The sequence below is a fragment of the Xiphias gladius genome, chromosome 5 (assembly GCF_016859285.1).
Source record: "Xiphias gladius isolate SHS-SW01 ecotype Sanya breed wild chromosome 5, ASM1685928v1, whole genome shotgun sequence".
Classification (NCBI taxonomy): domain Eukaryota; kingdom Metazoa; phylum Chordata; class Actinopteri; order Istiophoriformes; family Xiphiidae; genus Xiphias; species Xiphias gladius.
The window spans coordinates 9,934,072-9,956,604 of record NC_053404.1 but is presented as its reverse complement, the minus strand read 5'-3'; the positions used below and the strand labels follow the sequence as shown (position 1 = coordinate 9,956,604).

General features: G+C 41.8%; 1 protein-coding gene across 1 annotated transcript in view; it reads right to left on the bottom strand.

Annotated features, from left to right (window-relative positions):
• zfhx4 (zinc finger homeobox 4) overlaps positions 1-22,533 on the bottom strand; it is an 86,811-nt gene that overhangs the window by 51,739 nt on the left and 12,539 nt on the right. Inside the window, exons 2-5 of the mRNA XM_040126855.1 lie at positions 11,815-14,353; positions 11,230-11,442; positions 10,446-10,740; positions 8,243-8,784 (exon numbers count right to left, since the gene is read on the bottom strand). Coding sequence (XP_039982789.1) covers positions 8,243-8,784; positions 10,446-10,740; positions 11,230-11,442; positions 11,815-14,307 — 3,543 coding nt within the window. The 5' untranslated portion in view covers positions 14,308-14,353. The remainder of the gene's footprint in view (positions 1-8,242; positions 8,785-10,445; positions 10,741-11,229; positions 11,443-11,814; positions 14,354-22,533) is intronic.

Sequence of the window (22,533 nt, the reverse complement as noted above, 5' to 3'; positions counted from 1 at the left end):
AGGGAGTTCATTTTGAAACTGTCACAAAATGGCAGACTGCTTCTTTCTTTTAAGAGCTTTATTTATCAAATGAATGTGTTACCATGCTGCTTTTTAATAGATACATCAGTGCATACATGACATGCTTCATCTATACCCTTCTTCAAATACTATATAATACTGTATAACATTACAGAATCCACTTACTAAGACTAAAAGTTAATATTTCAACAAACTTGATAGAAAAAAAGGTGAGGTTAAGGCCTTATTCCCAGGAATCAATGTGAGAATGTGGCTTTTTGTGTGTTCAAAGTGTTTGGTTATGTGTGTGTGTGCGTGTGTGTGTGTGTGTTCGTGCGTGCGTGCGTGCGTGTTTGTGAGCGCATGTTGGAGTCGTGCCTTGGCCAGGGAGAGCACAATGAAAGCGCTTCTTCAGCTGCACTGTTTTGCATATTGCCACAGGAAATCAAACGCCTTGCAGTCGACCTACAAGATGGCACACTTAATCCCTCCCTACTTTCTTTATGGTGGGGCACAAGTATTTAGTATGCACCTCTCTCTTTTTATCTGCTTTACCCCTCTTTATCAAAACTACAACAGCTAAATAGTGACTGTATATCACAGAGCACACACAGATAACGATTTCTGACAAGTCACATAAATTAGTCACTAACATTTGACAACCTGGGATGTTCTGTCTGCACCCATAAACCTATAATGATGAGCTCTGTGCTGTTCCAGCAACGCAGAGGACCCCACCATTTTCTGCATGAGCCGTGGGGTCGGGGTAGGAGTGTTTAGCTGATAGAGGTGGCTACCAGCCAGTACCAGCCAGTCGCCTGGCTGGTAGTGTTTGCCCAGGCCCCGGCTGTCTAAAGGAAGGACATTGTTTTCCTCTGAAAAAGCCTCAGCCACAGTCCACATACCAACGTCCACTCAACATACCAATGAGCTCTTTGAAGATTACTCAAATGTTTGCCTTTGTTCCCCCGCCACCCCCCTATCCCTAGTCCTAACCTACACTCCTGCCAGAAAAAGAAAAAGAGGAGAAAGGACGGAGTACAAAAAAAAAAAAAAATCAGACTTTTATCTTCAGACAGTGGGAAAGCAATACCACCCCAGCTGCACTAAGATTCAAAATGGCCTCTGTAGGGGATGGGCCACTGAAAGGAATAATCGTGCTCTGGCCACCAGCATAGTAAGTCTAAACATAAACAATAGAGAAGGGCAGCGTATTAATGCACGGCAGCAGAGATTATACAAGGATGTTAAATGCAAGTCTCCCATCTATCTGCTCATAAAGTGAAATATGCTTTTAAAGATAGTCCACTCCTCACACCTGTACAAGTTTAAATCCACAATCAGAGTTGAATATGATAATTCCAGTTGGTTAATTTAGCTAAATGTTCTGAAAACCCAGGACTCCCCCACTCCCCACTAAACCCACATTAATCCCGAACAAGTAAGTTGGCTTTCTATCAGGTCTATTTCAAAGCATTAGGGATTACCTCACAGAAACTAAGCTGCTTGAACTCACAGGAGGTCAGGAGTATTGTGCTGCCGCAAGGTTGGAAGGCCAGTGGTAGAGACGGATAGACAGCAGGACAGGTCAGTTCCTCTTTCCCCAGCTCTCCAACAACATCCCTCAATCCTTTTTCCTCCCTCTTTCTCTCGCTTTTTTCATCCCTGTCTCTTTCTTTCACCGTATAATCAAATATCTCCCTCTACTTATCTATTCATTGAGCACCTAATGGTTAAAATCAATTACAGCTGGAATGCTGAAATGCTGAATACGGAGCCACATGCTGATTATGACAGAGACAGAGTGAGGAAGAGATAGAACGCGAGGGAGGGACTTGGGACTGTTCCAAGGGGGGCACATTACCCCCAACCTATTGATTATTGATTTGGAAAAAGGCGTTGAGGAGTATTTCACTTCAACTTTGTCCATATCAATATCCTGATGCCTTCATGAAAGGCCATAGGGAGATTGTGCTATCTAAATACCGTTCTAAAACTAATGTAATATTTCAGACTATTTCAAGAATAGAACACCTACTTGTATCCATAACATTGTCCCTAACTGACACATACAGTATAAAGAGACTAAGATTTTTGACAACTTTCATACAAATTAGGCATGCATTTTAATGTCAGGTGAAAGCTAATGAACTTACACAAAAATATTTATTTGAGCTAACTGCCATGTGATCTGTTTGAGGCGGCTCTGATCAAATCAAGGCATCAAGAATGAAGGCAATGTGCCCTGAGAGATCATATTTGAGATCATGCGCCTTCTTTGATTATTACTTTTGTTTGTTGTTTGTTTAAACACTCTTTGTCTCAACAGGATGATCAAGACCCAAGAGGAAATAAGGGACAGGGAGAAGGTGAATGTTGAAAAAAGGGTGGAGGAGGAAGACAAGTGTGTGAGTGGGGGGCATTGAGATGGAAGGAGGAGGAGGGAATGTATTTGGGTGGGTGCTTGGAATATAGTAAAAGTGGGACAGATGAACCAAGGGGAAAAAAGACAAAAAAACAAACAAACTCCTGCTTTTTCCTTTGTTCCCACGTCCCAGGGATGTTCCCTTCTTTGTGGTGGTCTGGAAGACACTGACACCCCCTCCACACACTCCATAACCACTCCTTTCTGCTATCCTCCCAATACCTGTCAGCCCCAATCTGCTTCACAGACCCCTGCACATGGACAAATGGCTTGGCCCTGGCCCGGCCCAAATAAACTACAGCCAAGAAAGGGGTGGGAATGATTATGAAGAGCATCACCTCTGGCTATTAATATGAGAAAAACAGCACTGTCTGTTTCTTTGTCTTACACACAGAAAAATACACCTTGCTAAAGGGAAAAAAGGCATCTACCATCACAATCTGTTCCCCGTTAACTAATTCACCAGAGAGTCAAGAAGTAGAGAGGTGAAGAGAGGGAAGCTGGCTAGGGTAATTAAACATTACATCTGAGTGTCAGTCAGGAGTTGGTCCAAAGCTGGGCAATGTGCGTAGCACACACACACATTAATGCTGTGCTTACCATCTGGTTAAGGTGTTGAGGAAAGAATGGGCAAAACTCTTATTAATATCTATGAGGATTATTAGGAAGAAAGGGGAGGGTGGGGAAGTCCGTCCATTTTCGACCTCTCTGTCAAACACACAAAGCAACAGCAACACACAAATACCCACAAATGCACACACTTGCTTTTATGCTTTAATTAGCTGCCACCCTCTGTCCCCCACTTCAGCAGCCCCAGAACTCTGAAAGATTTCCATTGTAATCTCCATGCAGGTAAAAGAGGAGACGATTTGAATAATCTTACTAACTAACTAATCTAATCTAACTGGCGTCTCTTTGCCTTGTAGAGTGAATGAGAGAGGGGGGGAACTGAGCAAAAGAACAACTTGTAGAGGTGAAAAATGAAGAGAGAGACTGACAGTCAGAGAGACAACCTTTTCTGGCAAAAACACTGAAGTGAACTCTCGGCAGCAGGCTGCATCATATGTCTCCATGACAGAACATGAAAATCTCTATCTTACAGTCAAGTAGCATCTAGTATGAAGTGTCTCTGAATTCCTTTTTGAAGTGAATAGCAACTCTTTAAGTCTGTCTGCGAGTGAGAGACAAGGACGCAGTGATGAAGAGCCTGCGTCTGGAACAAGCGGATATGGACTCAAGTGGAAAATGCTAACTTGATAACCAAGGCTACAATTGTGTGTGAGTTTGTATGCAGTTACTGTATGTGTAAGTGTGCCTCTCTGAATGTATTTAATGCCATACCTCTGTATGTACATATGTATTTATGTGAGCATGTCTGTGTCTGTGTCTGTGTCTGTGTGTCATAAATGGTGCCATGCACTTCAAGTACATCTAGTCTCTTTTTCTATTCCGGGGACTACCACGATGACTTTTTATGCAAATCTATGGGAGTCAATCTCCTGACATTTTCCCATCACACAAGTCCAAATGACAGTCCAATAATTTGGGCTGCATATATATAGGGCCATTTGATTTTCAAATGAGAGTGGGCAGGGTGACCCTTGCTAATAGCCAAGGCACAGCGGTAGACTTAATATCACAGATGCATAAGCATTGCCATCCTCATCTGAGGGATATGGAGGAGAATAAAATGTGAGGGAAGGGTGCAGAGTTGGAAGACTGAAAGGAAAAAAATGTCCCTTGGTTGATGGAAAAAAAGAAAAAAAAATACAAAGGAGATGATGAAAATGAGAAAAGGGGAGGACTTCTTTTGCTACATCTACAAATCCAGTCTCCTTTCCTCTTCTTCTTTTCCTTCCATCCATCCCTCCACCCATCCCTCCCCTTGTTTACTTCCCCCCACCCTTCGATTCTCGGCTATGGTGTTACCAAGAGGATCATGGGTAATGAGATGGCCTATCTGTGGCTACCCAGGGGAGAGACAGAAAGAGAGAGAGAGAGAATAAGAGAAAGAGAGTCAGAGACAAAACAAAGAGAGTGGGCAGGACAGGTGGAGTGAAAGAGTGTGAGACAGCTTCAGAAAGAGACAGAGGCAACAAAACACTCTCTATCTCTGTTCTTATTCTCTGTGTATGTCCCACAAACAAAGCTTTCCATCTAACTGTCCTCTCATCTCTCTCGCTCCCTCCATCTCTAACATGAAAAGTTGAGCATTTTATGAGCCTAAGATTCTGATTCTTGAAAGGAGAGTGCAAGGGAAGGGAAGGAAGGGGAAAAATAATGAAAAGAAAAACAGATATGGAAATGTCCTGTGGACTCTGGACATCCATTTCTGCTTGAACTATGATGGAAAGCTGAACAGACAAATAGGGATGGGGTGGTTATAGCTGAGAACAGTTTAAGATTTATTCAGACAGCCATCTGAGAAACAGGTGCCATGGCCTATGAGACACAGAGTGTGTATACATGTGTGTGTGTGGTCCTTGACCATGCCACATTGACCATGAACATTCTCAACTCCTAATGACCCAGGGGCAAGCAGAGCCAAAATCTCAACCTCAAAGCTCTGTGGACACACACACACACACACACACACATAAACACACATGCTCACTACAAACTAAGCCCCTCACTTAGCCCTGCAGCCCTTGTGAATGGCACTGACAGATTTACCCCTGTCTCCATGTGTATTAAGGCCAGTGTTTGTTATTAAAAATTTAAACAAAGCCATATATCATCATATGCAATACTAAGCTAAACACAAGCCAAGCCAGCTATGGACACACCATGCTACAATACCGTTTGATGCAGAGTTTACTGCTAGCATACAGATGCTATGTTAAAATATATTCAATTTTGTCATTTACAATGTTTCTAGGGGATAAAGATTTGCACTTGACAGCTGTAATAATACTAAAGTGAGGTTCAATTCACACATTTAATTTGCAGCTAAACTCTGTATCCTGAGATACAATGTGGAAAAACACCCTGTCTGGGAGTATTCTTATTAAAAACTAAAAGAGACCAATCCTACATTTCCTCTCCAATAAGCAGCGAAGATTTCCGCTTTTTCCATATAAGGCCTACGACTTCCTGCGCCACCTGCTGTGTCTTGGACACCATGTGCATGTGCTGCTAATGTCATTTTCCTCTTGCCCTTTCAAAGTCTGGAAAAAAGCACTTTCAGACTCTCAATTCCCCTTAGAAGTACTCCACTGCTGCTACAAAGCACCCATAAAATCTCCTGAATATGCTTTTTGTTTGTATCTTCAAATGGTTTCCCGTGCCGTAAAGATATTCTGTGTTTCCAAAAAACCAGATGGTAAAGTCGTCAACACTTGGATCTTTTATGCGCCCTGCCAAGCTACCTCCATCCCCATGTGCTTTTCACCTCTGCCAATACATAAAAGAAGAGGTGTTTTTCTGGTCAAATAAAGAAATGTTTTTTTTTTTTTTTTCATCTGCTCTTGCTATGCTGCTCTATGCTTTCACTCCCCCTCTCTCTGCTTTACTACCACATGTCCAAGGGTAAAATAGTGGGATTTCTGCCAGAGGCATTAAAAGCGTCATCTGTGGAACAGATTTGTTGAGGCCTGTGGGGTAGATGGGTGAGGAGATGACGTATAGGGGTGTATGGGTGCACAGAGGGGGCATAGGGATGAATCTCACTTACCTTTGCTAAACTGGTGTTTGTGGAGGACACTCCCTTTCTGAACTTTCTTTTAAAGCGAATTAAGAACTAAATTAGGAATATGTTCAGACAAACAGCTTTCTTTCATTTATGTATTGCTGAATGTGCTTCTTGGGTTTGTATATTTAATCACAATTGATATAAATAGCGTTCTTTGCATGATTAAATGGCTGCAAATGTTCAGTGTAGCCTTGGTAACCTATCTGGCTATTAGTACACAAAGACACACACGCCTATGCTTAAGTCTTCCTCTGATAGTAAAGAGGCCCTGATTAGTCTAGTGTAAACAAGCTAGTCCTATAGTTTGGGACCTCATCTAATGTAGGCCAATGTAGAGGCTGTACTTTTGTTAAGAATTCAGAAATTTACAATATTTCAGTGCAATTAGGGAACAGTCCCTGAGGATAGACATCTCCAAATCATCCCGTGCTAAATTCAGCCTTTGCCAGAGTTTTGGTTAGTCCTCTGTCAATATGTACATCCTGTTTAAGTCAACTACGACTATTTTAAATAACCCTAAGAATGCCAATGTGCTTAATCCACTTTTTATAAATGTAATGTTGCAGTTACAAATTTTAATCAAAATCTTTCAATCTTTTCAATCTTTCAATCATTCTGTCTCAGCTTATATCAATATTTTGTCAAGTAGAGCTGAAATTTGTTATTTAATAATAAAAATTCTCACTTTGAGAAAAAGAACAAAATAATTTTGATGAGGTATTCTTATTATATTATAGAATTGGGTAAATCAATAAAGAAAAAAAATGTAGATGTATATTCTACTGAAATAAACATATATAGAACTTATTTTTTGTTTCCTCTTACCTCCATTTCTACATCTAAGGCATACACACACACACAAACACCTACCGCTGCCAAATGTTGCTTACAGTAGTAAAGAAATCCTCATTAATGTAATGCACTTGATCCTGAATGATGTCTGACAAACTAAATCCCCTTTAATATAATTGGAGGAAAGAAAGATGCCAAACATTGGCTGTGCTGGAATTTCTTTGCAGAAACTGTTTATTTGTCAAGGTGTGAAGAGTTTCATTAGTTAGGTAAGCAACTCATACGTTAGTTTGCTGCTCTGATGGGCAACTACTGTGGTAACCCTATGACAAGTCATAACCAGATAATCATGCAGAAAATGGTTCACCTAAAGAACAAGGAGTGTTTGTCTGCAGAAGAGCTGTGTGTATGTGTACATAAATGATAATGTAAACAAACAGTGTGAGTTTCTGGAAACATCAGTTATGAAATGTAGTGCATAAAATACATATAATTTCATTAAAAAATCTAAAGCATTTTTTACAATAATTAAAAAATACAAAAATTAAATAATAATATATATTTTTAAGCTCTTAATGTGTGTATCCATGCATCATATAGGGATCAAATATCAAAGGTAACATGTATAGAGTGTGGTAAGATCAACTTTCATTGTCATTGTTATATACGAAACTAAGTTCTTAATATGCATCTACACCCTTATCTTAAAAACAAATTCTTGAATTATTCCAGAATTATTTACAGCTTGAAAAACTGAAAAGCTGAAAACACAGCTGAAGATAATCAAAACTCATAAAAAAAATTGGAACTTGCTGACAGTACGTGTATTGTGTATAACTAAAGGTAACAGTAGTGCCAGCTGGTCACAAGCAGATAACATACCCATATCTAATAAAAATCATCCTGGGTACTCTAACGGTGACCTTTTCCATCTTTGTCATTCCATTCTAATGGGAGCTTTTTATCCATGTGACAATGCAGTTAAGTGGATGGGTTAAATTCTTTATAAACAGAAACATGTATTCTTTTCCCAAATATGAACTTAATATGAATGGTGTTCCCCTCAGATGTTTACCAGTAAGAATTTATTGATATTGATAAATTTATCGATTGATATTGTATTGTGCTGTAACTTATACTAAATAAGGTTAATGTCTTGCAAGAACAATGACTCTTCAAATATTTTTTTCTTAATAAAATATCTTTAGATAAGAATTTTCTTCCTCTCATGTATTCACTGTTGTACTGCTGAGATTTTTTTTCAGCAAGAAACTGAGATTACAGAAGTGATGTTTCTGCAAGACACTCACATAACGGTTAAATGTCGTTTTTACCTTGTAGAGGCGGACGGCAGCTTCATGCCTCTGGTTGGTGGCATGTAGCCTCAGTTTATCCACGCTGTTGCTGTAGTAGTCACAGGCATTGCACTTGAGGTGCACGGGGTTGCCAATGGCCACACACTTTAATCTCCACTGGTTGGCCTTGCCACCCTCCTTGATGTGGGCCACTAGCTGGTGTTTCTGCATATGCTTGTCTGTCTTGCAGTGCAGCTGAAAGTTGGCCTTAAGCTGCGTGTTGTAGCTGCAGAGCTTGCACTGGTAGACATCACCCACCACGCAACGCCACTCTTCTTCGGGCAAAGAGCGCTCGGCATTGACATGGGCATTCAGAGCCTCAAGGCTGTCCGTGGAGTAGCAGTTGCACACAGCGCACTGGTAGAGGCGCAGTGAGGGGTCGTTGATGGATGGCGACAAGGAGGACATGGAGAGTTCTGATGAGGACATGCCCACCATTCCACCCGAGGACACCAGGGATAGGTCGTCTGCCATCAGTTGACCACTGGCAAGACGCAACTCAGCTGATAGGTCACTATTCACTATGGACAAAATAAGTGAAAAAAACAGGTTAGACAATGAAAGAGAAAGAGGCTGAAAGGAGTTTAAATTGTAGGGCCTCAAGAAGAATTACCTACATTGAAGCACAGATGGATAACATGTCAGAAGGAAGGCAGTATGCACAGCAGGAAGAATGGTAAATAAAAACAAAGAAGTATGACAGAAAGACAAAGCTCTGGTGAAAATGAAAGGCTTGCATGCATAGGGGCGGATAAAGGATAGACAGAAAGAGAAAAGGCTCTTTTTATTAAATAAAATTAAGTGTTGAAAGAAAAGTGAGTCCTCTATGCAAGCCTCTCTCACACAAAAGGATTTGATAAAATAAAGCGTCACAGAGGACTAGGACTCCTCACAAAGTCCTGTCTATAAAAAAACCCTAATAGGATTGAATCAGGATCAATTACAATCATCCTTTTCAACTTGCTAACTCGCTCATCAGGTAGCTTTAATTACTGCTTTCAGCAATGGTGGGACGACAGTTTTAGGGCTCTAGGCTTTCTCACATCGACACACAGATTTGAGAAGCTGATCAAGGCATTACACACATTTTCCTTTTCTTTTGCCCACTGACCTCAGGACAAAAACAGATCTGTTATTCATACAAATGTAATTAACTCTTTTGTTTGATCCCTCCATTGTCTCTCTATGCATGTTACCAAAGCTCATTGTGTCTTTTTCAGATAATATTTCAGTGTTTGGAGCACAGAGGATTCTGTTACATTTGAATTGTTTTTTTTGGCTGTTAGTAAGTATAATTCCCCCAATTACAGGACAACTAAACATGTTTTTGTGTGTTGCTGAATGTGGATGCAAAATATAAGCAGAAAATTGGATGTGTACATCTAACACTGTATATCTGCGTGTATGCTTTTAAGCATCTGTCCTCTATCCATGCATTTTGTTTGTGTATATGTGAGTATTTGAATATATAAATATCCTGCTCAAACCATTTAAACCTATGTACAGCTTTACTCACTGTGGGGAGCAGTGTGCTATTCACTGAGAGTACATCTGCTGGCTGGGCTGTGACCTCCACACTAGAGGGAGTGGGTGTGTAACACTGCAGGGCCATTGTTAAATCTCTCACTCCTACGGGAATCCGCTTCGTGCTGTGTGAGAGTGTGTTTATGTGCGTGTATGTGTAAATGTGTGTGTTCTCCCCAGGGTGAGCAAAGGTGGGGTGGTGTGTGTATGGGGGGATTAAACTGATTTAAGAAAATTATAAATGAAAGATTAAGAATAATTCTCATGTGGCGTTTTATAATCATTTTTTAATCAGTGAGAGGGGTCAAAGAAAGGAGACAATGACAAAGGGACAATATGAGAGCAGAGATAAGAGGGAAAGAGAAAGAGAAGAGGGTGCGGCAAAGGGGCCAGGTGAAAAGGATGGGAGCAGAAAAAGGGAAGGTACAATACCCGGATATGTGTGATAAAAAAGATAAAACTGACTACGTAAAAGATGAGCAGAACAGAAACAAATAAAAAGCTTGAGGGCAAAAATATTTAAAAGGACAATACTCTATACTTTGTCATACCATCGGCGGAATAATTTTGCCTTTTTTTTGCATTTTAATTGACAAATGCCTGAAACTTATCAGATCTATGTATCCCTGTGTTTAATTTCAGTTCTAAGATCGCTTACCTAGACTAGATCCGAGAGCAGCTGCAGTTGCAGGATCTAGCTGGAATGGGTTAATCATCATCTGGGCGTCTGGGCCGCTGCTGCTGGCTGGGTTCTCCAGTTTTACACCTGCCAGGCCCATGTTTTGAGCCAGGTAGTACTGGTAAAGCTCTGCCTCAGCTGGGGCCAGGCCCAGATGGAGGCTGTGTTGGATCTGCTTCATGTTCTGCTGCAGCAGCATCATGTTGTGCATGTGTTTCTCACTGGTCATATGTATTCGTAAGTTCCGCGCCACATTGGTCTCATAGTCACACACCTATTGGGAGCAAGGTGGGATAAATTTAATATTTAAAGACATCTGACCCTGCTACATCATCATCAAAGCATTATATTGCACTTAAAATTACATTATAATTCATTATTATAATTATGTTTTAATTAAAACATAAACAGATTTTTTATTAAATCATGGTTAATTTATTATTTATTTATTTATATAATGTTAAAAATGGGGATTGACAATAACAGCAGCAACTAAAACGATGAAAAATTCTTAATACCTAATCCACAAAATGTATTTTAATAATGCATTAATGATGATGAATTTCTTATGGTTTCTGCATTACTTGGAGATAATACTAGAATGTATGAGAATTCTGTTTTATAACAACTAGGGGTCAGATGATGTGGCCAAGAAAAATAATAGACACAGTGACGCAGAGGGAAATAACTGGCTCATTGTGTTACAAGCAAATTGGTATGTTGCTACCAGAGCCCTACAATGATGCTCTGTTTGTTTCATTACCTCACAGCGCCAAGTGGGCTTCTGTTTGGGTTTGGATGGCGAGGGTGCACCACAGCCTCCACCAAGGCTGGCAGTGGGCACAGGGTTGGCATGGTTGTGGTTGTATTGTGCCTCACTGCCACCATTCTGGAGTGTTTGTACGTTGTTCAGATGCTTGTCCGACTGCATGTGGATGCTAAGGTTGCCTTTGGTGGTGGTTGAGTAGTTGCATACCTAGAGCGAAAGAATTAACCGAGTGATGCATGATAAATATATGATTTTTAACAAAAACTAGCTGATATCTGATAGATGATTTAATATTAAAAATCTGACTTTCTGTCTTGTGAGATAATTACATTAACCTGGTCATATGCCTGTGACTCAAAATTGGCTTCAAAAGCAAATTGCATTGCGAGATTATGATACGTATTTTCTGTTAGCATGACCACCAAACCCAGTAATCAGTTTTGATTAAATCAAAGATAAAAGATGGCTAATAAAACCCAACCCAAAAAACAAGGGCATTATTCTAATTTGGAAATATCAGAATGATAAAAATACAGGAAAAATAGAAATCCATAGAGATGAGATATTAGATGGACAGACCTCACAGCGGAAAGGCTTGTATCCACAGGTATAGCTTTCGCCTCTAGCTAAACGAGGGTGAGGCTGTCCTGTGCGGCAGTACACACATGATCCACCAGACTCTGGATGTTTCTCCTTCATGTGGGCGTCCAGCGTCTGTTGGTACTTGTAGTGCCAGTTACACTTGGGACACTTCAGTGTCTTGCAGGAGTTGCGTGAATGCATCATCGTCATATGCCCTCCCAGAGACCGCGAGGACCCCAGGACCGTGTCACACTTGGGGCACTCCACCCCACTACCTGGGGACCCTTCACTTGGACCAGGCGTACCAGGTGTCCCTGGAGTTCCAGGTGTACTCGGATTTCCTGTGTGTTGATGCAGAGGCCCAGGACTCTCATCATCTCTGCGCAACATCATCATGTCAAGGGGGTGGGAGGATGGCGATGACCCATCCCTTCCTGCGAGGGCTTCACTGGTTGAGTCATTGCTGCTCTCCCGCTCTCTGGCAGCTGGCAGGGCAGTGGACAGGCGACTCTTTTCCATCTCCACCTTCTCATAAACAGGCAGGGAGGAAGAGGAAATAGATGCCGGGCCTTTGCTGTCACTGTTAAACTTTAGCACACTGTTGGAAAGGGGGGAAATACTTTGGTTTAAGAGAGGGAAATCTTTGCTACTGGTGCTGTCGGCCAGCTGGCCTGTCATCGCCATGGTCATGGCCTGTTCCTCATCATCTGCCTCCATTTCTACTCCACCACCATTGGAGTAGGCATCCTCATCCTGCTCTGGACTTTCTCCTCCCACTGCACTGGGTTCCCGCTTGATGGGCGGGTACTGGCTCAGGTCATGCCCATTGGGTTGCAAACTGCATGTGTCCCTAATGTGGCCTTTGCAGTCACTATCAGAGTTCCGACCTTCCAGGTTACCACCAGTTGCAGGGACAGCAGAACTCCCGCTGGGGTCTCTTTGGGCACCAGCCCCTCCCCCGAGGTTTGGGTTGGTCTCAGCCTTTGGCATGGTTTGGGTTCTGGGGCTTTGGTCATTGGAGGAGCTGCTGGCACTGCCCTTCAGGAAGGCAAAGCCTGCCTGAAGGGAATCTGCATTCTCCCCACTACTGTGGAAAGCATTCCACAATCCACGAAGCCCCGTATCTGGCCCTAGGAAGTTGGCAGGTGTGGGAAAGTGGGGTAGCACAGAGTTGGGTTTTTTTTTTGGTTCCAGAAAGCTTATAAGAGGTTCTTTGTCCTTGCCTATGCCCTGGATGATGGCAGAGACATGCTTGTTGCTCAGCAGCTTCTGCTCCTGCTCATTCAGGGTCATACGGTGGTCATGGACAGCATGTGTCACAAAGGAACGGCTGTAGCCGAAAGACAACTTGCACAGGAAACACATCAGCACAGGTTTCCGCCGCCCATCGGCCACGCAGCCCTCAAACTTGGACAAGTCCACATTGTTAGGGACATCTTTGGACACACTGGAGTTTTTGGCTGCACCATCCGCTGTCAGATAGTCTTTGTCATTCTTGTAGCGGAGGTCATAGACACGGAAACTGTGCAACACGGGACCAGCACCCGCCAGCCCTCCAGCTGAGGTATTTGGGAAGGAGGGGTGGTCAGCTGCTAGGGTTTTACTCCCCAGGGATGAAGCGATGTGGAAGGTGTTGATGATCTGGGGGTAAAAGGACATGGGTGCAGCAGGCTGCTCCAACCGCTCCCCACCTGGACTCATGCCACTCTGGCCACTGCTGGTCTGGACACTGGGGAAGGTCTGGGGGGACAGCAGGCCCCTGAATTGGAGAGCCCCAGAGAGCCCCCCTTGGGTTCCGCGCTGCTCTTTGGAGTCCTCCAGGATGAAGGCAGAGCCATCGGGCTGGTAGATGATCTCACCACACAGGTTCTCCACATCACTATCCTCTTCCATCTCCACCTCACTGTTCATTTCCCCCACATCTTCAGCAACCACCTCACGCTCTACTTCATCTTCACTCTCCTCCCCTACCATCCCTTCAACTCCCTCACCCACCTCATTACCTCCGGTGGTAAGCAGGCGGGCATTGGGGCAGTGGTGCTCCATGTATTTTTGTAAACTAGAGAAGGAACTAGAACATTCATTGCAGGGGATCTCCTTTGCCGGTGCCACAGGAGATGTGGCTGGAGCAGAGCAGTCTGAACCCAAAACTGCTCCTCCTCCTACTCCTGGTAAAGTCCCAGTAACACTCCCTTTGTTACCAGTAGTAAAGCTTTCTCTCCAACTATGTTCAGTTAGAGGGTTGGTGGTTGCACTGACAGGGGTGGGGGTAGCAGTGGACCTCAGCGGGCTCACAGCAGGATGTCCAAGGCCATTCTCCGGTTCTCCAATGGCGGCAGGTGACGATTGGTTGTTGTTATTGGTGTTGTTGCTGTTGGCAACACTTGTCTCCATGGCGACGATGGAGTTGTCCTCAGCAGCATCCGGCCTCTGGCCACCATGTTCCTGCTGCCATGACGACACCATAGGGGGAGAGTCACAAGTTGCCATAACGACCACTACATAGGGATCTCATCTCATCCAGCCTAACAGGGACCTAAGTTGGGAAAAACAGAAATAAAGAATGCACAACAGAGAATTAGGAAATGTTGTTTAACAACAGATATCGTAAGTTACTTCTGAACAACCAATTACTTTACTTACGCGGTAAGATTGATTTGTATAGAAGAGGCTGGTGATTTTAATATTGGAAGCTCTGATTAGTTATTTTAACCAGTCCAGAGAACATATGTTTGTGATTCCTTCAAGTATGAATCATTGTCCTATCAAGCAAATGTTTATCAGGGTTACATGATTTTCCTGCAGAATATATCCTTCACAAATCACCTCCAGTAATTTGACAATCTCTTTGATGCTAACTGCAATGATTGTGGCAAATATTTTGGGAGATACCTCCTCCTGCAGCAGTAATCCAACCCAAATTGGGATTTTTACACACAAATTCTAGCTTACATACAATAAAATATGACAGCTATCTACCTCTGTATTGCTTACCACTGAGAAATAAAAACAGTGTGAAGAAGCTAACACAATGACAACTTTTGAAAAGTGGAAAAATACAATATCAACTGTTCCCACTTGCATCTGTGTCCTATAAATGACTAATGGAGATCACCTGCCACAACCACAGAAAAAAACATATCCTTAAACAAAGGTTTTGTTTCCTATTGAACCCACTGTGCAACACTGGAAGTTGGAAGCAGTTTGCCTCCGTTGTGTCCTGTGTGTGTTAATGCTGTGTTAATAGATTATGATTTCAGGCTAGTACAAGGCAGCTTTGCATACCCTCAAAAGTAAAGATGTGAACAATATATCTAACACACATTGACATTAGTCAATCAAGTTTATGGAACAATTTATATACAGAAAGGTTATTGCCTTCCTTTAAGAGAAAAAGTGGATTGGAGTTAGAAGAGTCTTCAATCATTGACTATATTGGTCTTGGCATGTTTTTACCCGTCAGATGTTGCTAATTAGGCAACACCTATGGACCTATTAATGACCCAAAGGTATGACTTAGACTCTGTGGCGACAAAGAAAGTAAGACATTATACATTCTGCTAAGTATGCGACTGTACTTAAACATGTGGAAAAGCAGAACACTGCCCATTGCCTAATTTTCTAACAGAGGATCACACAGAAATACATCAGGAAATAAGAAAGAAAGAATATTTACATCCATAACAGTCATGTGTTTTTCAGGCAGGAGAAACACAGGAAAGAAAGAGACAGAGACAGAGAAAGAGAGAGACTACAAGCTTCCATGAAGAATGATGTTTGGAATACCAGTGAGATGTTATCAGTCCTGGGAGGCTGCCCATCTTTCAACCCCTCACTACTTCAATCTCTTGGCTTTTCACAACAAGGCACAAATGTAAAGGCACACACAAACATACACACACAATGCAGAATAAAAGCCCACAAACACACACACAGCACCCCACAATCATTTAATTTTTTAATCACAGGCATAATTTCCCATCCCCTTAAGAGAACAACAACAACTTAGACAAAGCCATAAGGGGAGATAAAGAAAAATAGACTAAAAGCCTGAGAACTGAACCTTCATTGCTACTTAGAAGAAAATGTTTTCTTACTCAGCTAAATGCAACAAATGAGAACTAGTCGTGCATATCAGTATCTTTTAACTTGATACAGTACCAGTGCCTTTCAGATGCTTGCGTGTAAATGAAATGGCATTAAAAGAAAGCTTTAAAGAGCCATGTTAACCTTTAACCTAATCCACCTGCTGCTTAATTCTCTCTCTCTTTTTCTACACTCCCTCTCCATCACAACAAAGCTACAAAGCAATTAGAGGATTAATCCGCAACAATCCAGAGCTAAACAATGCCAGTGGGAGGGACAGTAAAAGCGTGAGGAATGAAATCAAACGTGTGTGAGTATGTTAGTGTGTGCATGTGTGTGCACGAGCCATAATCAGGTCTAATCTGACATATCCTAGGGATGATTCAATGGGGACTAGTGATAGACTAAAAGAGAGAAATTATGTTTTTTTTTTTCTCTTTGTGTCTCACTCCCTTTCTGTCTCTCTATTCATGAGATTAAAGAAAAATTCACAAGGAGCAGAAAATTGATTTTAATGCTTATCTGTTCAGCATGGATGTATGAAAAGGTAGAAGGTGGATTTGTGACATGTACATGACAAAATTGTCTTCTAAGCATAACTTTGTACAGTCAGGCAGTCAAGTGGTAAGGCATAGTTCTAGTAAAAACATTTTAAATTTTTCAAATTTTAAAAGTATTTTAACTTCTAAATGAGTCGTGTTTAACACATGGAGTGCAAAAATTTCTACCAAAAACGTATTTTTGTTGAAAATCTGTGTAGTATACACTTTACAGTTTTGTGACCATTACCAATGCCTATCTGTACTATCGTAATGCCGTAAACTCCACCCCACTGTTACTGTAAGAAGGTTCAAGACAAACATTAAAATTTATCTGAATTTTTTTAACCCAAGTGACTTTTAGCACAAATCACAGATCCTAAAGATAACAAGTATGGCTTCCACACACACAGACACCTATACACTATATATACAAACACATCTGTCTACAGGTTAACTCACACTTGAAATTGCAAAGAAATTAGCAGCAATTAGCTCTGCATACTAAACAAGCAAGGCGTTAAAACAGGCTAAATATGTGACATGCAACAAGAACACATGCTATTAATGCACAATATGCTGTTACTCCACAAATGTAGGTCTTAATTTTAGATATAGCTTCACTGCCGGTATAGCAGAAGAAGAAAACAAAATTAATTTGGCAGTGTGAAAAAATTTATATAAAATAAAGGCTTCTGTACATCCACTCAAACTACAGCTCACTCAGCTTTTTAGCATTAATCATCCATTATGCTCACTTAGCACCAAAATAACATACTGGGTTTGCTCCTGCAGTCAAACATATACATTTTTCATTTTCCCCACAAGTGTCCCTCTTACCATAGCTTGTGTTGAATGTGACTGAGGGTAAAACTGTGCAGAAGCAGTGGGTTTGAGAGCTAATGAGACATATACAACAGGATTTACTACTTGTCAGTGGTGTCACTTGACTGCTTATTTCATTTGGGAGCAACCCCTTTGAATTGTAGCTCAGACATAAAACACTGCGGTTTATGAATTATTCATCTCCTAAAACTTTAACTATGGAATTATGTCTTATGGATAAGCCAATGTGTTAAGCACTTGGCACTGACATATCACACCTAATGCTAACAGGTCAGCAGCTGTTTACGTGTGCTGCCGGCCTACAATAACGTAACTGTCCATTATTTTGTTATCTCTGGCTGTAACTGAACCCAGTGATTTCACCACCAACAGATCACTGCAAAGTAACACTACGTGACTAATGCCTAATGCTGGATGTTTTTTTTTCTAACCTCTATACATTTGCAATGCAGCCTGTTGTAAACATTTGAAGTCATCCTGATCCATTCAGCATACATTAATTTAGCATAGTTGGACAGAGAAGTAATGAGATATCTAGTCTAACTATCAAGTGAATTCAACATTTTCCAACATTTTCCAACATTTTTTTTTACCTTTCTGAGCTCAAAGTAAAATTTTAGATACTGAAATCTTTAGACTTGTACAGATCTATATAGTAACTGTAATCAGCTCTATAAAAGCTGATTACCTGACATTTTGTCTCAAAATAAATAGGTGGAAAGGTTATCTGACTTGCTTCTTTTTGTTTTGCTCCATTCCTCAGGCTTCACACCTTTCACAACAGTAGTGCCCACTACTGCTTCTTTTAAGGCAGATCATGTTACTGCTAGCTAAGAAACCTCCCTCTCTCTCTCCCCCAACCAGACTACTTTCATTTGAGAGAGAATGATAGATAGACAGATACATAAAGGGAGAGAGAGAAACTAACAATGAAGCCCAGGTTTTTCCACACTGCAGAAGCAGTTCCCATCTTATAACAGAAGAACAAAAAAGATGGCCAGAGCCACTCCCACTTCTGTTCTTTAATAAAGCACGTCTCCTTGCTTTCACACACATTCACACGGACAAGGGCTCTCTCTCGCTCTTGCTCTCTTTAACACACACACACTAAGATAATTAAAGTGGCAGATCAGATCTAGTGAGAGGCAAATAATAGACCAGGAATGCCTGCTTTGGACACTGCTAGTTCTGATGGGAGAAAGGGGCTAAGAGACTGTTGTTTTTCTCCCCCCTCCCCTCTACTCTCGCTCCCATATCCCTCCATCTGCTTTTCAGTAGCGCCCTGAGGGACAGCGAGGCATTCTAAAACAGGAGATTTTTCCACTTTTTCATTTTTTCTAACTTTTCTGCTCTTTCTGACTCGGGTTTTCTTAAAGTACTTCCAATTTAGATAGAAGTTGGATCTCGTATCCTACAGAAGTCAGAAAGAGGACGTCACCAGAGACTAGACTACAAATACAAATGTGTTGCATGAAAACTACCACATAGGCCAAAACTGCACTTCTTAGGGGCCCATGTCAATTTTTAAGCTAGTTCAGTTGTAATAAATGTACTGATAATAGATAAAGTGTTAGAAAAATGTGTCCACACTGCAGACCTGAGGTACTGAGCTCCTGGTGATGTCAGAGTCTCCTCCTGCTCTTATCCTCCTGTCAAGACTATCACACATTTACCAGAGCCACAGCCTGTTAAATGCCAAACCTGTAATTGCAATGTCGCCACACTGCCGTCTTTGTTTACATGGGACTCTGTTGGGTTCAAATTCTTCATCACTAACTGTCCGACATTTTAGTGCAAGGGCAGACAGTGCTGTTCATACTTCTGTGAATATTTATAACATCTGTAAACACTGGAATCAGGCAGTTCTGTGCTTTGGGATGTGGCCATCTGAGTTCTATAATGGTTATTTTCCCTCTATGTGTCAAACTGTTCGGGGACTTACGTGACCACAGGTAATGTCTGGTGAAATTAAATCCAGACTGAATATTTAAGGTGACCCATGAAGCCTAGCAAAGTCAAACAACAAAGTCAGAGGACAGCATGAGACTATGGCTTTATGTCCCTCCTAGAAGGTCATCCCTCTCTCGGCATGTGGCCCCTCAGTCTAACACCAAATCTTCTATCAAAATGTCACCAAGCGTTAGCCAAAGACAAATGCGAAGGGCGCTGTGAAAGCCCCTGCATCCATCTCCCACTGTCAGTGCCATGAATAGGTCTACTCTGGTCTAATTAGACCTGTTTATTTGTTGCCATGCAGAAATGGGAGGAAAAAAAACTAAGTGGATGAAGGAGGAGGGGAATTATCTCCTTCCTCTCAATGCAAGAGGAGCTTTGGCTGCCATCAAAGAGTGCTGATGCCTGTATGCACAAACACATGTACTCACATGCACAGAATCACAGAAGAGAGCCTGGTGCTCTCAGTTTAAAGTCTCAAAAGAAAAGGACAGAGGGAGAAAATTGAAAAATGATGGGGAGGGGGAGGACCGGGGGATGTGTGTGTGTGTGTATGTGCGGGGGGGTGCATTCTGTTGCATGACCGAGTGTTTTTTGTCTTCTTTACTTCTTTAACCTCACAAAGACTTTTCATGCAGCCCTTGTTTGTTGCCTGGGGGTGTAATATTATTAGATGCTGTAGCTCTCCCCAGTGCCCCCACACCCTTTTCTGTCTGCCTGTCCTCTTCCCTGTGTCTCCCTTGAGAGCAAAGGCCTTCATTACCAAAAGACACCTTATCATTATTGCAAGGTGCGGCCCAGACACGGAAAGCTAGCACAACTCCATTTAGCACAGGAATCTCATTCGACAAATTACTTACTCCACAAAAATCCCTTTTAGCAAATCAAAATCAAAATTACGCCTACATGAGCAAAGATTTTGGTTTGTAGAAGGAGGCAAAAGAATGGAGAGAAAAGTTTAGAGGAGGGGGGGACAAGGAAATGAGGAGAAATGTAGAGGATGGAAGTGGCCTTTTTTTCTTTCCTTAGAGCAGGTAGGCAGGTTTTATCCCTCAGGTTGATGACAAGTTAATTGGTCTTATTGGTTGCTCAGGTAAAATTGCCCCAGTACCTGATATTCCATTTTTTTGGAAAAAAAAAAACATATCTGCGTTACAGAAAATAACCAGAACATGTGGGATGAGAGCATCCTAGAAAACAAAAATAGCCAAGTATGCAAAAACAAACTTGTTAAACAGATGAGTGAATTGTGAACCCAGAGGCAATGTTTGCCTTTTTTTCTCTTTCAGAGCACAGGACAATTATATCATTCAAGCCCCTATCCTAACTTCAACCAGGCTGAGGTGAAAACTTCTTTCATGTCCTCCAGTTGCTACTTAGAGCCAATAACCCCAAAGACTAAAAAATATTGTGTTGAATGTAGACCACAGTTACATTTATTTACATTAAGTATGTTTTCATTATGATACTTTGGATGTGGGTCCCAGGTCAATGCCAGTGTTTATTTGCTGCTTGTATGGCTTCATAGAGACAACGTTTAATGGATTAAAGACAATTGATTTAACATTTTTATAAATGGACTTTAGGATTACACAGTCTAGTCTAAATATATGCACAAGTTTCACGCCTTTGAAGAGGCGTGAATATATCAAACTAAACTCAAACTGAAACATGAAAATAAACAGTCAGACACTGCTGGGTCGCAGTCACCACTTACTGCCCTTGCTAAAGATTTTTCCAGCATCAAAGGCAAAGCCAATCTACATAGGTAATGCCTCCAGTTTTTTTCTTCCCCTTCCTCGAAGTCAAATAGCATAGACCAATGGGAGTGAAAAAAAGTGGGGATTTTTCTTTTGCCGGCAATCTGGAAACACTCTTTAGGTAATTAGGGTTGATTGGAAATGAACCGCACAAACAAAGGGCAGCCTATGCCCTATTATGACCGTGCACGCGTGCATACATGTGCACAAGGGGGTACTATAACCACCGTAGACGCACATGCTGGTAAAAGCTCCACTCTGTAGACTCTTTTCCTCTGTCTCTTTACCCCCTCCACCTCCACCCTCTAGATTAAGGGAATGCACCGCCAAAGAATGTGTGACGACCTCCACTGCCATGGAGCAAAACTTCCAGCCCCTGACGCCACAAAAGGCAAGAAGGTAATTAAGTTTGAAAGAATAGAGGCACTGCCACAAACAATGTGCCAGTGTCCACGGGGAGGGATTGGTGTGTGTGAGTGTTTGGGGGGGGCAGAAAAGCTATTAAAAGGAAGGAGGGCAAAGGGGAACCGAAGATGGCATTCTCTGTCTGTGCTTCTCCCTGTCTTTCTCTATCGCAGCATGGCTTGTCTGTTCATTCTTTTTATTTATCTCTCTTTTTATTCTCTCTCAATTGCCCTCACATCTGGTTTGGACCCTGGACCCCCCCATATATACTACACTGTATCAGCTCTCCAGTGCTGTTTTTGGCCCGTTCGCTGGTTCTTGTTGTTGCTCCCTATGTGAGGGTTGCCTTCCTACAGACAAAACTCACTAAGACAAATGCAGTCACACACACACCCTACTTTTTTTTAATTCCATCTCCGGCACTTTGTTATCTGTTTTGCAAGGGTAAGTTTGACACTTTGCATATGCTGAAGTTTATACCTCACTACAGTGATACACAGACATTATCCCTGGTTACCACCTTAGAGTGCTAAGATCTAACTGGATTACCACCCTACACACTCAAATACACACACACACACACACACACACACACACACACACACACACACACACACACAGACTCGCAACATACAAACACAAAACATACAAAGGGAGCTTTCATCTTTTTTGCCACATCTCCAGCAAAGCAGTTTAACTCAATTAGCAAAGAATGTAATTTTATTTACAGACTCCCAAGTGACTCATAACACACACACGCACGCACGCACGCACGCACGCACGCACGCACGCACGCACACACACAGACTTATACAGTATAAGCAAACTGTCCCTCTCCCACGTGGTTGGAGCTAAGAAAGAAGTATTCATTGCTCATGCATGTGTGTCAGTCAGCTTGTTTGTGCGTTTGTGTGTGTTTGTGTGTGTGTGTGTGTGTGTGTGTATTCGGACAGTGGAAAGATCATGAGACACATTTACGTCATATGAGTGAATCAGACAAACAACCGCTAATTTCAAAGAGGGACTCTTTGAAGGAGGGTGAGAATGAGAAGTTAAAAGTCAGGGAGAGGTAGACAAACAGTGACAACAATAGGTTAAGAGAGCTTGAGATGATCAAGTAAAATAAC